The 14,264-nt window shown below is 47.3% G+C and overlaps 1 protein-coding gene across 3 annotated transcripts; it reads right to left on the reverse strand.

Annotated features, from left to right (window-relative positions):
- Positions 1-168: 168 nt before the first annotated feature.
- brd2a (bromodomain containing 2a) lies at positions 169-13,524 on the reverse strand. Of its 3 annotated transcripts, none has more exons than XM_023796153.2 (12): positions 12,936-13,524; positions 6,945-7,269; positions 6,506-6,643; positions 6,204-6,351; positions 5,916-6,088; positions 5,041-5,490; positions 4,601-4,729; positions 4,272-4,493; positions 3,389-3,624; positions 2,628-2,953; positions 2,417-2,545; positions 169-2,057 (listed from the first exon to the last, which is right to left on the reverse strand). In XM_023796153.2, exons 2-12 carry the CDS (start codon positions 7,206-7,208, stop codon positions 1,927-1,929), a joined length of 2,346 nt encoding a protein of 781 aa, XP_023651921.2. In that variant the 5' UTR covers positions 7,209-7,269; positions 12,936-13,524; the 3' UTR covers positions 169-1,926. The 3 variants fall into 3 exon arrangements, with proteins under 3 accessions (XP_023651921.2, XP_023651920.2, XP_023651919.2); XM_023796152.2 differs by having other exon boundaries at positions 4,284-4,493; positions 11,029-13,524; XM_023796151.2 differs by having other exon boundaries at positions 11,029-13,524.
- Between the last annotated feature and the right edge of the window lie 740 nt (positions 13,525-14,264).

The raw sequence follows: 14,264 nt of genomic DNA on the forward strand, positions 1-14,264 counted from the left end.
ACTTTCGGCACGATGTATGTCCACATGAAATGGTCAAAAGACGTTAATTATAATTACTTGTTCGATTATTTGAACTACATGAGAATTTTTAACCGTCAGTCGTTTTAACCACCAGTTCCACACATGCGCATGCACACGAGCAGCCCCTCTAAAGACACAAAACGCAGCTAGAGAAGAAACTCCGTCCTTTTATTGATGAACAGCTCGTCAAAGGAAGGTTTCCTTTGTGTGGTACTCAGGCCGACGGCGGACAATCTGACACCGGCCAGAGAGATGCACTTTTTCTGTTTGATGTTTTGTTTTAGAAAATAAAACAAGACAAGTAACAACCATGCACTGCTGAGTTCTTACAGGAAAAAAAGTTACAGAAAAAGAAAGCGGAAAGGAAATCACTTGTTGGTATAAACATGCTGCTACGTTATGTAAATGTAGGAAATATTTACAGGACATCAATAAAAGGTGCTTCCCCCCCACAAAATGTACATCTCTCAGAAGAAAGTGACCGTTCACCCAAGCCCCTAACAACAAGGGCACGACCCACACAGGGTTTTATAAAACATCTCACGGCAGAAACTCACCATAAAAAATAAATAAAACTTAATGTACGCCATACACCTCCTAATTAGACAGAGGTACCACAAAAAAAAAGAACACCATAACTCCCTCTTGTATTCTTCACTTTCCCCTCTCAGTGCATATCTCAGCATGGATGCAGAACACGGTGTCTACTGAGCAAAAGGCAGTGCTGCGTCACCAAGTGATGAACCCCAGGCCCAAGTCAGAGGAACTGGAGTTTAAGAACAAACAAAACAGGTAAACTGGCATCACAGCCAGTGGCTGTGGCTGATTTTAAATCAGACCATTTTCCAGACGCCCATTTCTGACTGACTGTGATTATACACTGCAGTGTGCATATTGCGGCCTCCGCTTGCTCCAATCAAACAGCACACAGTAAAACATTCATCACTGGGGGTGTGGGGGATTAAGACAAGAACTTCACCGGCAGCTATGAACTGCGTAACACTTAAAGCAGTGTTTCTCAACCTTGCCCTTGGGGGGGCCCCAGGCAGTCCATGTTTTTGCTCCCTCCCACCTCCTTGTTCCGGGGGAGAGGTCTCAGAGGACCGGATTAAGGAACACAGATTTAAAGGACATACCGATGAAGGCAGTCAGGAAGCCTGAAGCACACAGCCCAGGTCAGGCAGTTTTAAGGACAATTGGTACAAAACACTCCACAGGACTTTGGGGGGGGGGGGCATGTAATGTGTCAGCCAGTTGTTGTGTGGGGCAGAGGCTGTGACAGGATTGGCAATGAGGAAAATCAAACAAACAAAAAAGCACCACTGGGGAGGCTGCAAACTGGACCCCCCAGCCAGGTATGACATTACATGCAAGACCTAGACTTTACAGTGACGGTGCTGAGGCAGAGGAATTCTAGTGGTTCCGACTCTTCCTATTGTCCATACTCCAAACCCCCCCCCCCTCCCCCACACACACACACACACACACTCTGTCTGCATTTCCAAAAAGCTCCATTCTTTCATACTCATTTCAACCTTCCCTCTTCAGGGATCTCTTAAAATTCTTCTTTATAAAAGAAAAATAGACATTTATGTATTTGTACATATATTTACACAGTGCGGAGAGTAATACGAGTGGGGGGGGGGGGGTGTCAGTCTGATGAGTGATTTGGCCGTCTCCTGTCCTCCATCCCATTCGGAGTGTCCCCCAGGCCGCTTCACGGGAAATCCTGTGGATCTTTCCTTCCGCTGGGGGGAGAGCCTCTCCGACCCAGGCCCACGATGAAGAAGGAAAGCCGCCCTCCCCCTCCTCGGCCATCTCCGTCCCCCTTCTCCTCGGCTGGACTTCCTCTCCAGCAGGCCGCTGCGTCGGGTTCCTTTCGCCCCTCCTCACCGCCGCCAAGCTTCAGCCAGAGTCTGAGTCGCTGGTATCAGATGAGGAGGAAGACGAGGAGGAGGAGGAAGAGTCTGAGCTGGAGCTGCTGGCGCTCAGGCGAGAGGCCACGATGTGGGGCTCTCCCGCAGTCGTCTTCTCCACTAGGGGGCGAGAGAGAGACTGAGTTGATACGCGTAGCTTCAGATGCAGAAGGCCGTGTAAACCACCAAGGCAGGAAGAGTGCACTACCGCACTGCCGCAGGGGGGTCTGCAATTTATACACTAAACAATCCTCCACAGACTGAATTAAAAACTGCAGCTGTGTGATTCATGGTATTTGGACTGTAGCCATGCAATTTAAAGGGAAAAAAATAATTGATGGCAGCATCATTTAAAAGTTTTAGTCTCTGAAAGCAAACCCACTGTAGTGACCAGACCCAGCGTGGCTCCCTGAATGACCACAGACAATGACACAGCAGTAGACATGAAGACCACGGCAAATCACAGGAAGCTCCCTCACCCTTGGCCTTCTGAGGCTTCTTGGCCGAGTTGAGCTGGCCGCTGACATCCTGCAGCCGCTTCTCCAGCTCTTGCTTCTTCTCCAGGGCCAGCTCTTCCCGGGACTTCCCGCCGGCCGTCTTCTTCATCACTGCGGGCGGGATAGAGAATGAGGCCTCTGAGCTGGCGAGGAGTGCAGAGGCAGCCCGAGGATGCCGGTCGCGGAGACTCACCGTAAGGCTTACGGGGCTTCTTGCGCAGGCAGGTCATGACGTAGCGCTCCAGCTCACGCAGAGTGGAGGGCTTGAGCGTCTCGAAGTCGATCTCAATCTCCTCGGGGTTGGAATCGCGCAGTGAGGGCTCGCGGGACTGGATGATGTGAACCACACGGCCCAGCTTCTCGCCTGGCAGCTTGTTGATGTCCAGGCTCAGCTGCCGCTTCTCGTCGTACGACATGGGCCGGCCCTCCTCCTCCTCTTCTGAATCGTACAGGGGTGGCAGCGACGCTCCTAAAGCCACGTTGGAGGCAGCGGGTGTGGCTTGGGACTTCTTGGAAGACCTGGGGGAGGGGACAAGCTCATTTAGCACCCAGGTTCAGTCTATATCAGAGTTTCCCAATCCAGGCCTTGTGGACCCACGGACAATCCACGTTTTTGCTGGAGAGCTGGGAGGGAGCAAAAATTTTGACTGGCTGTGGGTCCGAGGACCAGATTGGGAAACACTGGTCTATTTCGTTAGCAATCACAAGCAAACACAGTGTTAATCTCACAAAGGTAACAAAGACTTACCAAATGACATTGTGTTTAAACCACTCAGACAAGCTTACTTGTGAATCTGTCACATTATATTAAAGCTGTGATGTGCTGTGGTTGCAGTGATGGATGTTACTGATGTCCCAAGCAGACAGACAGATAATACACTGTGTGTAGAGCTCAGTGAAGGAAAGTCAGCAGCAAGCGGCAGAGACGCTAAAGAAACAGGGATGTCGACTGACTTGCTCTTGCCGCTCTTCTTGCTGGCCGCCTTCTTGCCCGGCGTGGAGCTGCTCGCCGAGCGGCTCGACTTGCTCTTGGAGATCTTGGCGGCTTTCGGCGGTTTCTCGACGGCCCCGTCGCCCCGGCGGTTCTCCGACTTCTTTTTCTTCTTCTTCTCCTTTTTGTCTCGCTTTTTCTTGGGCTTGACGATGGGGGCCTGGGACAGAGCCGCGAGCTGCTCGTGTACGGCCCGTAGCTGGGGGCCGTGAGGGAGGAGAGACCCGTGTCAAACACCACATACCGTCCACATTTTAAAATGGACTTCTGATGGAGGTAAGCAAACAACGTATGAATACGTTACACAAACCTACCAAGCCTGAGATATGAATGACTGCTGGAAAATAAAGGCTCAAATATGTTTCTTAGTAATGTCGTGAATCCCACCAATCTTCTTCCAGTCTAGTGACTCAGTATGATGTATTTTGTTTGGGGATGGCGCTCCACAAACTATCATGCTTTGCGGGCAACGTTCCATTGGACAGTCAGGAGCGGCTTGCTCATCACTGCACCGACAATGGCCACGTGATCACATGCCTCCGCTAGAACACTTGAGCCACCGTCTCACGTTTCACCGGCACAAAGGACGACCCTCGCCAAGAGGCGCCACGCTGTTGCCAAGGAAACCCGAGGCAGCCCACTCCAGCGATCCGCTGCTTAAGTATCATATAAAACTTTGCAGGAAGATCTGGAAAGTGAAGAAGGGCCATAATGGTGTGTGGGACATGCTACACACTCTGCAGCTAAAGCCTTATTCCAGTAGCGGTGTAGCTATGAGTGGTGAACAGTGTGTAGATGTAGTTCAGAGAAGCTGTGGTGAGCAGGTGCACGGCGTTTGGTGTCTACCTGAGTACACACCTGTTCCTGGAGCTCGGCCAGCCGGTGGGCTCGCTCCACCTCGCTGTCCGAGCTGGGGCTGCTCTCACTCTCGCTGCTGGGCTCGCTCTCCGAGGACGACGACGAGGACGACTCGGCCGCCGAAAGGCCCAGCTCGCCCCCCAGGGAGGCCATGAGCATGTCGTCTGCCGGCTCGTCGGGCATCTTGGCGAAGCGGAACTCAAAGACGTCCTGGAGAGTGCGAGGGGACATGGACGCACGGGCAAAGAGTCACGCGCTGTCAGACCGTAAAGACCATCAAAGGCTGACGAGAATGAATGCGGCGCTTCTCTCCGCACCTGCAGCTTGCGAGCCATGGACACCACGTCGTGATCGGGGGGGTTGTACTTGTAGCAGTTTGAGAACATGAGCCTGACGTCCGCAGCAAACTGCTGGGCGTCTTGGTATTCACGACTGTCCATCTTCCTCTGAGAGAAAGAGAGAAACGGAAGAAATGAGATGGGAAATCAGAAGGCACTTCCTGTGATTAACTTCTAAGACATGATGCTTAACAGGAAGGATACGGCCGATTTAACGCATTGAACATTCACAGAGCAATAAGGCTGCGCCTCTTGCATTTGGCACTATGGGTAATCACAAGCTTCAGTGCCGACTGACAGAGAGCCCTTCAGGTGCTACTCCAACCGTTTTCTTTTGCAAAACCGTCTTATAGTCTAAAGGATCAGGAACACAGGAGCAGAATCCCAAACACGAGGTCAGCATCGCAGGCACCGCCCACCTTGATGGTGCTGAGATCCATGGGGTGCTTGATGATGTCGTGGTAGTCGTGCAGGCCCAGGGCCGAGGCGTCCACGGGCTTGTAGAAGGGCCAGGCGTAGGCGGCGTGCTTCTTGGACAGCAGCTCCTTCAGCACGCCGCTGCAGTAGCGCAGCTGCTGGCTCAGCTTCCCGCGCCGCGACGGCTGGTGCTGCAGTGAGTCGGGCAGGTCCTTCCGCGGCGGCTTGATGGGCCGGCCGCTCTCCCTCCGCCGCGCCGGCACCTTGGCCGCCATGACGGGCTGCAGGAGCACGGGGCCCCCCATGCCTGGCTTCAGCTCCGCCCCCAGTGAGGACAGCATCAGGGGGGAGTCGCCGCCGCCACCCAGACCCATGCCGCCCACCCCCACGGTGTGGGGCAGGGCCACCGTGGTGGGGGTGGTGGTGTCTGCCTTCCGTTTTACACCCTTCTTCTGTGGACCAGAGACAGACAGGCAGCCTGCATATAAAATGGCCCCAACGCTGTCGAGTCTGAGACTACAGCCCTTATTTCACAAGGGACGTGGGAAACTAGTTGCATGTAGCTGGGTACTTTCCATGAAGCCCAGAGAGTCCAGGGCCCCTGCGATCGGCAGGCAAAGCCAAGGTGCTTCCCTAGATCGTTATCAGCTGCCCCATTCATTATTGCACAAAAATGAAGCGCCGTGTCCCTGCTCCCACTGTCACGTCAACGTCGACCTAACAGATACCCAACCGGGACTTTATCTGTAAAAACAGCAGCTGCTGGGAACGAATTTCTACTGCACCTGTGATCTACTCATGCAGCGCGCCTTACAGAAGTGGTGGCATTAATATACAGCAGCTGGAAGAGGGCGGGCGGGAGGTCGTGGGGTCGTACCTTGGCCGTGGGTTGTGTGGGAGGCAGCCCTAGCAGACCCTTGTGAGCCAGCATCGTCTGCGGCGTGGTGGGGAGCAGCAGGTCCGGCGTTTCAGGGGTGGGGGGCGAATACACAGACTGGGAGACTGAAGACACAGCTGGGACCTGGTGCGCAGTTGTCACACCCCCTGGCACTGGTGCAGAGCGGAGTGCGGTAAGGACACATGGCTACGCAGTAACGCAAGCGCTCCGCCCCTCCGCTCCGCTTCTCGGCCGATCTAGTCACACGCTTAGAGGCTGAGAACCCACCGGTCGCCCTGCGGCCTTTGGTGGCCTTTGCGGGTTTGCCTCGCGGTGCCGGGGCGGGAAGCTCGATCTCCTCCTGGGGCATCTGGGCAACTTTCTGCAGGAACGCCTTCTCCAGAGACTGCGCCATCAGGACGATGTCATCAGTGGGCTGGGGGGAGGGAGAGACCAGACATGGAAACATGCAGGTCAGGGTCCTGCAAAATGCAGCCACAGGTCGTACATCTAAAAATAACAGGAGAGCCCCTATGGAGGGTAGAATCACACGATATTGTAGTTTTTCCATATAGAGTGAGCAGACGCACCTTGTTGTAGATGTAGCAGTTGGTAAACATGGTGTTGAAGTCCTGTATGCACTCGCTGGCACTGCGGTAGAAATTATTCTCAAGCCGTCTCTTGATGGTGCCCAAGTCCATCGGCTGCTTGATAATCTTGTGATAATCCTGAGAAGCGTTTCAGGGTGAGTAAAATTAAAAATCGCAAAGAAACCCTAAAAGACACGGATACTACAGTCTGGCTGTGATGATCCAGAAATCATGACATGGAAGTTGTCCAGGTCGCTGTACATATTGACCTCTAACAAAAGATGTTTAATGTATTTAATGTTGCGCTTAAATTTTTCTTACAAGCTACCTGGGGGTCTGTAGCCCAAAGGCAGAAAGGCAAGATGCAGTACAGAGACCTAATGAGCAAACAGCAGTGCCAAGCTGGTGTCACATGACCCCGAGAGGACGGCACGCTCACCGGCAGGTTGAGTTTGGTGGCATCCACCGGCTCGTGGAAGGGCCAGGCAAAGTGGTGGCGCCACAGTGACTTCATCATCGCCTTCTGCAGGAACTGCAGCTGGTTGGTGAGGCGGCCCGGGCGGCTGGGGTCCCGCACGGGTGGGGCTGAGGCTCCGGGAGGTGGTGTGTGAGGGGCCAGCGCCGGGCCCTCGAAGCCCTCATAGAGCAGCGACGGCTTGCGGATGCGCTTGCCGGGGCCCGACACGCCAGCGATGTGCTCCATCCCGATGGCCCCCGGAGTCCCCGTGTTCCCACCCAGGGAGCTGCTGCCATCCGACAGCAGTCTAGCAGGGACAGGATGGCACGTGCAGAGCAGGGGGGAGAAGAGGTGGAGCAGAGACGGAAAGATCTGCTTAATGTACACATCACTTACTCCCTCAACTTGCGCACATAAATCCCCACAGATCTTACACGCAACTTTTTCAGATTATATCTTTACCCCCATATTCAGTAAACAGTCTTTTCACTGAGAGAAAATTTGAGAATTATGACTGTTATTACGCCCATCGTGACATAACCACAACAAAGACGAGGAAGTGACGTCAGAGCCACTGTGAACATGTGCAGCAGAGGCTGCTCAGTCAGGGCCGTGCGGCTGAGGTGTGGCTGCAGCAGCGTCATTGTGTCAATGCACAACTACAAGTTCTGGCAGGCAAACTGGATGAGAATGCTGAGGTCAGAATGTTATCTGAGGTCAGAATTGCATGTAGGGGTGGACAGTCCCCATGGTGTCAGAAAACTCCCCACTCACAGCCTAAACTAAAGCAGTACAATGATCAAGTAACCTGTCAGACGTGTGCTTTTCAAAAGCAAACCGCATACTGCAAAACTACTTGGATCACTGAATTCTTGGGACCAAGGTTCATTTTAGTCTGATGAACATGAGTCCGGCTACATTTTCAGAAGAACAAAATTTAAGCGCAATACTGGTACACATTCTATTGCGAACTTCCCTTCCATCTCCCTGGCAACTCAGTTAAGGAACCCTCTCCATTGGCTGCTGCTCTTACATAGCCATGGTAACCAATCCCACAACTACTACCCATCACCACCTACAATAGACACACAGCAGGTGTTGTCTGTGTAATGAAACTATCTAGGTTGTAACCCAAGGCTATGCATTTGTTTGATATTCAAACACCTTCACACAAAGGCTGCTGTGTGTGTGTGTGTGTGTGTGTGTGAGACAGAGAGAGTGAGAGAGAGACATTACACTCCTCTCTCACCGATGCAGGCTCATTACTGTGACCCCTCAGCCACCACTCTGCAAGTCTGTGCCCCACTGACACAAAAAGCAAGATATGAGACCTTCGGCACAGGTGCTTACCCCACCCCCAACATTAAACACAAGGGAAAAGTATCATGCAGAGAGAAAATAATATACGATCTTTGGATTGAAAACATAAACAATGCAGTCTGCCATTTAATTAACTGAATGGACAGAAGCAGAACCACTGACGGTATAAAAGGAACAGAGACACGTATACAGGGAATATAAAGCACGAATGCTATGAGTTTAAACTTTTCAGACTTTGATTAGAATGGCCTGGAAAAAAATATCATTTGGGGGAACCACCAAGATATTGTCATCAAGTCTAGAGAACTGTGTCATATTGAGTTATAAGGCCCGTTCCTAAATAGCTTTTAGGAAAAAAATCAGAACTATACATAGAAAATAGACAAATGTAAAAATATAAAGTTCTTTTTGGGGACAAAATAGTGGTGTTGGACCAGGAAAATCAGCTCTAAGCTTTCTGATGGACCAACAAACAGACGTAACTGTCCATGACGCAATAAAGTCTTAGGTCTTACAATCCTTACATCATGCAGGGGGAAACGAGATGAGGATACTGATAGAGGAGTTATGGTTGAATCTACAGCATAATACGAAGTTCATGCAAATGTCAACCGTATTTTACAAACTGAATTGGGCCAAAATAACACACTGTCACAGGTAGATGGCTTACATTCTAAGATACCACATTAATAAGCACTGGGAGACCTTGGCACACCAGATTACACACATACCTGCCACCAACATTAAAACACACAAAGTGTAAAATTGTTCACTGACTGCGTCCCATTAGTGTTTATAAAGCCTACAAAACTTCACTGGATGAGAATATACCCACCAATTTAGTCAAAGGTAATTTTATAGAAAACCAAATTCCATGCATGGTCTTGGATGTAAATCTTCCACTGGGGGTGGTGTGGGGGCAGTTTAAGTTCAGGTCACACAGGTATAGCGCCACACCATTTTAATTGTAATTAAAATCTCCTTGACATACAGAATCCAGTCCAGCAACTTGCAGTAAATAGGAGGGAAAGCGAAAGAGGCAGCTTGCATAAAATTAACGTTGAATAGGGCTGTTGGCTAAAACCTTGGTTAACCATTGATGCTTGAGACGAAGCAGATGTTTACAAAGACACACAAAGGTTTTCGTTTAATAAAAAGCATTTTATTGTGACACTATTAAGGACATAACTACATAAGATATCCCTTAGCCCATACTTACCATTAAATTCTATGCAGAAAGGGCACAAGGGACAAACGTGACATACAAATGACCTATTCAAATCAAAATCTAAAAACTGACCAATTTACATAGTCAAAGGTGGGAGAACGAAAATAAAAATATTGTACAAGTCTTGCTTAAAACTATTTTGCAGGTCAATAACCACTGGAAATGACATCTACAGAAAATTACAGAATAATATATTTGCTGAAACACACAGAATAAGTTGATTTACTAGAGTTAAAATATTCTGCAATTGTCCATAACCGAGCACCCACCCCAAAGCGAAGACTAGAGATGTTACATTGAGTTCCTTGACTGTTAGCACATGGCCAAACCAACAGCTACCAATGGGAACATTGCGTTTCTGCCTGATGTGATAAAGTTTAAATGACCTGAGGAGGTGCCTTTACTCTACACCCCAGACGTTACAAAGAGTTACCCTGGCTACGGATACTACTGACAGACACCTGCACGTGGATGCTGCACAGCGGAACCGGCAAACTACCTGTCAATTTAATCAAGCTAAAAAGGAACAAGAAGAGTTCACTGCACCGACCACCATTCCCAGGCTACAGTAATTAATAGATCGGCCGACCGTAATATTTAACATATACTAAATGCGATCATGCGGCCGATGTATCACACTGCATTTATTCAAGTTATAAATACTCAAGTCACTCCGACAACCGCACCGCAGGGCGCCAAAGTGCACGCCGGCACGGAGCGGGTAACAAGAGCAAAGCCGGCTCAGAACCTGCGTCTGAAAGCTTACTGCATAACCGGCACGTTTACGCAGGTTACAACTGCTAACTACATTACCAGTCTTGGCCAAATGAAATGCAGAAATTAAATTATCACCCAGTACGTCGCGTACAGTCTGCTGGCGTATTAAAATTCAGTGCCCGTGCTTCCAGCCTAAAACATTTTGGATTTAAAACAACTAAACTTACCTACGTAGCGCGTTTAATCAAAATATTTACACACAGTAAGTAACCAGCAATAGGGAGCGTAGTGTGTTAAAACCTCAGGGATAACTTAACAGGCGCCTTTGAATACACAAAATTAGACCACATTATGAATGTTACAGGATGTGTAAACACTGACTTTAGGATTTACAAATATAAATTTCCGTCGTATACCAGTATTATACATGCCTAAGCAATTAAATGTTAGCTGCAAGCTAACTAGCCGCAATCCAAACACGGTAGCAGGGCGGCAGGAAAATGGCGTCGGCGCAGTGACGATACTGGAGAGCGGGTACACGGGCGATTCAAAACAGTGCCGAAAAGACGTTGAACCGTGTACATCTCCACAGAACAATCCCAATGGTCAGAGACATATTCCACTGGTCAGGATACTACCAAGTCAATTGCGCAGTCACAGTAGCATGCGCTGATGTATTTTATACTACCGATGCTAAAGTGGTTGCTGATATGGAATTAATATTCACTGACCAAATTATATTCCACAGCCAATAATATAGCCTTAGGCAGCATGGCAAATGTCAGTCATTCCGTTCGGTACCTGTCAAGGGTCGGGTTTACGGCCGTCTCCATCAGGATGGATCCGGATTCCTTTAAAAGACCTATTTCTGTTAAGTTCCAATGTCTTCTTCCGTTCCCGCCTGTCAACTCTTCCTTCCGTTCAACGCTTCAGCGAAATGGCGACGCTCGGATTCCGCACAGCTTTTTAAAACCCATCTGCTGAGACGATTGGATGAGGTACCATCCACAGGCCCACGCCCACATGCCTCTTATACGCAAAGCCACACGTCTATCTAGTAAGCCGCGCCTTAATTCACAAGTAGCCACCCAAATCCGCTTCTTCTGGCTAATTCGCATAGCAGGGACGTCCGTCAAACCAAATGGTGCATCTATTGGATGCTTACGTCAAAGCTTAATCACATACTCCCATGACTGGCTGTGTTGCACAGTTTTACGAAACCGTCCCACCTTTCACGGTTTAGCACCGGCCAAAAATTACGTCAATACAGGAAGAGAGTCCGCGGCTATTGGTCGTCGAGTCTCAGGCGCGGGCACCGGGAGCAATTTGCAGCTACGCCATTGGGTATTTCAGCTATTCACGCGCATTCGACATACGCTTTCTATACGGAGCGCTTCAGTTCTGCGGTAGCGGTTCCAAAGAAAGTCGTTTTCCAATTTACGTAGCTGACAAAATCACGTTGAAAAACAACTGCATTTAAAAAGTCAGAAGTAACACACTGTGTTGGAATACAAATGTTATGTGAAAAAACATATGTAGAAACCACTGAACGACAAACTCCTCACGCCTTTATATTAAAATGTACGTGACTACAAACACGCGAAACTGGGAAGTGAAAACGCTTATTTCAGCGAATACAAGCGCAAAAAAGTAATCTTAACACAATCTATGTATTCAAATCCTGATGGCCGATAAATAACTCATAACTATTTAGTACGAAATACGACCTTTAGAAGATAATCCCGTATTGGTCATACCAAACACTCCCCGGAAACTGGCACATGCAACGCACATGATATACAGCCGCAGGCGGTGAGGCCTACCTCATTTGTATTGTATAACTTAACATCAAAAATAATGTACATGCACAATTTCTATATAATACAAAATAAACATATCCATCGTTAAACTTCCATATATAAAACTTCGAAAGAACACCACCACTACAACAACAACTATCAAGCGCGAATGTACGGAATGACACAGCAATTTTCAAGGCTTCTGCTTACGCACTTAGTAATTCCTAAAACTGAGTTACAAATATGAACAATATACCATCCACAACTACGCCATATACTAATAGGTATTTGTACTTGGTCAATAAACAAAAAAATCTGATTTTAGGCCACTATTAGTATGAGACCTCATACAGAATAGAGTACGTCTTGCTTATAGTTTCCGCTTGACATTTAGTTTCAGAACCATTTTCATCCCATAAAAACATTTAAAAGAAACTAGATAATTAATATTTTCAACCATATAAGCCATCTAATTAGAATAACAGAAGGACCGCAAGCAAACTAATTTAACACGGCTGACTCACTTGGCGTTTACTAAATTTACGAAAGAAACCATAAAAATACACTTAGTAGCTATTTTATAGTCTAAAAACGTAGAAAAAGTCTCGATATAGCTCACATGTAAGCCTGCAAACCAAGAAGTCACACAAGTCATCGGCAACACCCACCCATCCCCCATCGACAAGGTTACAAGTTCTTCCCAACGCAAATTCCTATAAATTAAATATACAATTAAAGCATTCTTCTCGAATAACGCTTTACATTGCCAAATCTGTGTCAACCAATAAGATATCGAATTATCCTCCGGATTTAAGAAATAAACAAATGTTCTTCGTTGAGCTTAATTCCAAAAGGACATTCTTTGACTAAAAAGTGTCCTAAATGAAATCCACATAATGGTAACATTACTTTTTCTCTTCTTTTCTTCAGCCACGTTTCTTTTTTCTCCAACTCATTTCCCACAAACATGTCTGTCTTCTTCTTCCCTCATTCATTGGGTCGAAGTGGGGGAGGGGAGTCACATGACTGGTTTCGTTCTGATTCTCGACATAAAGCAAAACCACAGGAAAACTATCCAAACCTTTTCCTAAAATGTATAATTTCCCATTTCCAAAGTGAGGTATTCCCATAATACGTGCTTCCAATTTCCAATTGTTATTTTAGAAATATATTGACCAACTTTTTGTCAATAATCACAAACACAAACGCAGAACAAAGAACATTTTTCCAGAACCCCATGACATTTGCGATTGGGCGGCAAATGTCACGTGATAAAATATGGCTTTCAAGGTGAAAAAAGTCAACTTGATATTTCACTGCGTTGAGCATTCCTTTGACGTTTCCAATAAAAATGCGCCCTTTATTCTAGTATTTAACCAACCGTGTTTGTTTTCTACGGAATATAAATAATATTTTTCCGAAAAATACCGTATTCCTTCATTAAGCGCTGAATCTTACTGCCAACATGGCATCCACCTCCATGGTTTAACGAAAAAAAAAGAAAGAAATGCGCATGCGTCGTCAAGGAAAATACGGCATATTACATGTCGTGCCTTTCTGGGGTTTCGTATATTGATTACGATCTTAGCGTAACGTTTTATGATTTCGACGTTGTGATGCAGCGCCCAACTTAGTTCAAAAAGCCAATGATCAACTGTATTTGTAATATAGGGTCGATTTTCCTTATGTCAAAGTCGAGAAATACTGGGAACATCGGTGAAAGAACTAGGTATAACATACCTTGCTGTATGTTAGAATATTTGATTCTTAGCCTCACAAGCTGTTTATTAGTGATTATTTTGTTTAGTCATGTGGTTATTGTTGATTCTATGAAAGTTGTTCTTAGGAATTTAGCATCCAGCATTACTTTCAGCAGATAAACCGCTTGTGTAATTATTAATTGGCGTGTTAATGTTTTTAAAATCAAAGAAAAATACCGTCAGTGATCAGCAGCCATGTGACTGGGAAACATTCAACAAATATGTCGTACGCAGATATTGTTAGATTACGTTTATTTTCAGTTTACATTTGCTTTCACACGATGTAGCCATAGTAAGGACTTTATTTTGGGGATGCTGACCCTTTTCCGTTCATTTATAGTAAATGATCAACATTATAAGTCTATCTTAATTAACTCAAAACAGCGTCGCGAGATACTTTGGATCTATTTAAAATGCACTTGACTGCACAGTAAATTCTGTAGTAAAATGCTGAAGAAGCCACTTATAAAATAAATAG

The sequence above is a fragment of the Paramormyrops kingsleyae genome, chromosome 23, assembly GCF_048594095.1.
Source record: "Paramormyrops kingsleyae isolate MSU_618 chromosome 23, PKINGS_0.4, whole genome shotgun sequence".
In the NCBI taxonomy this organism is placed as follows: Eukaryota; Metazoa; Chordata; class Actinopteri; order Osteoglossiformes; family Mormyridae; genus Paramormyrops; species Paramormyrops kingsleyae.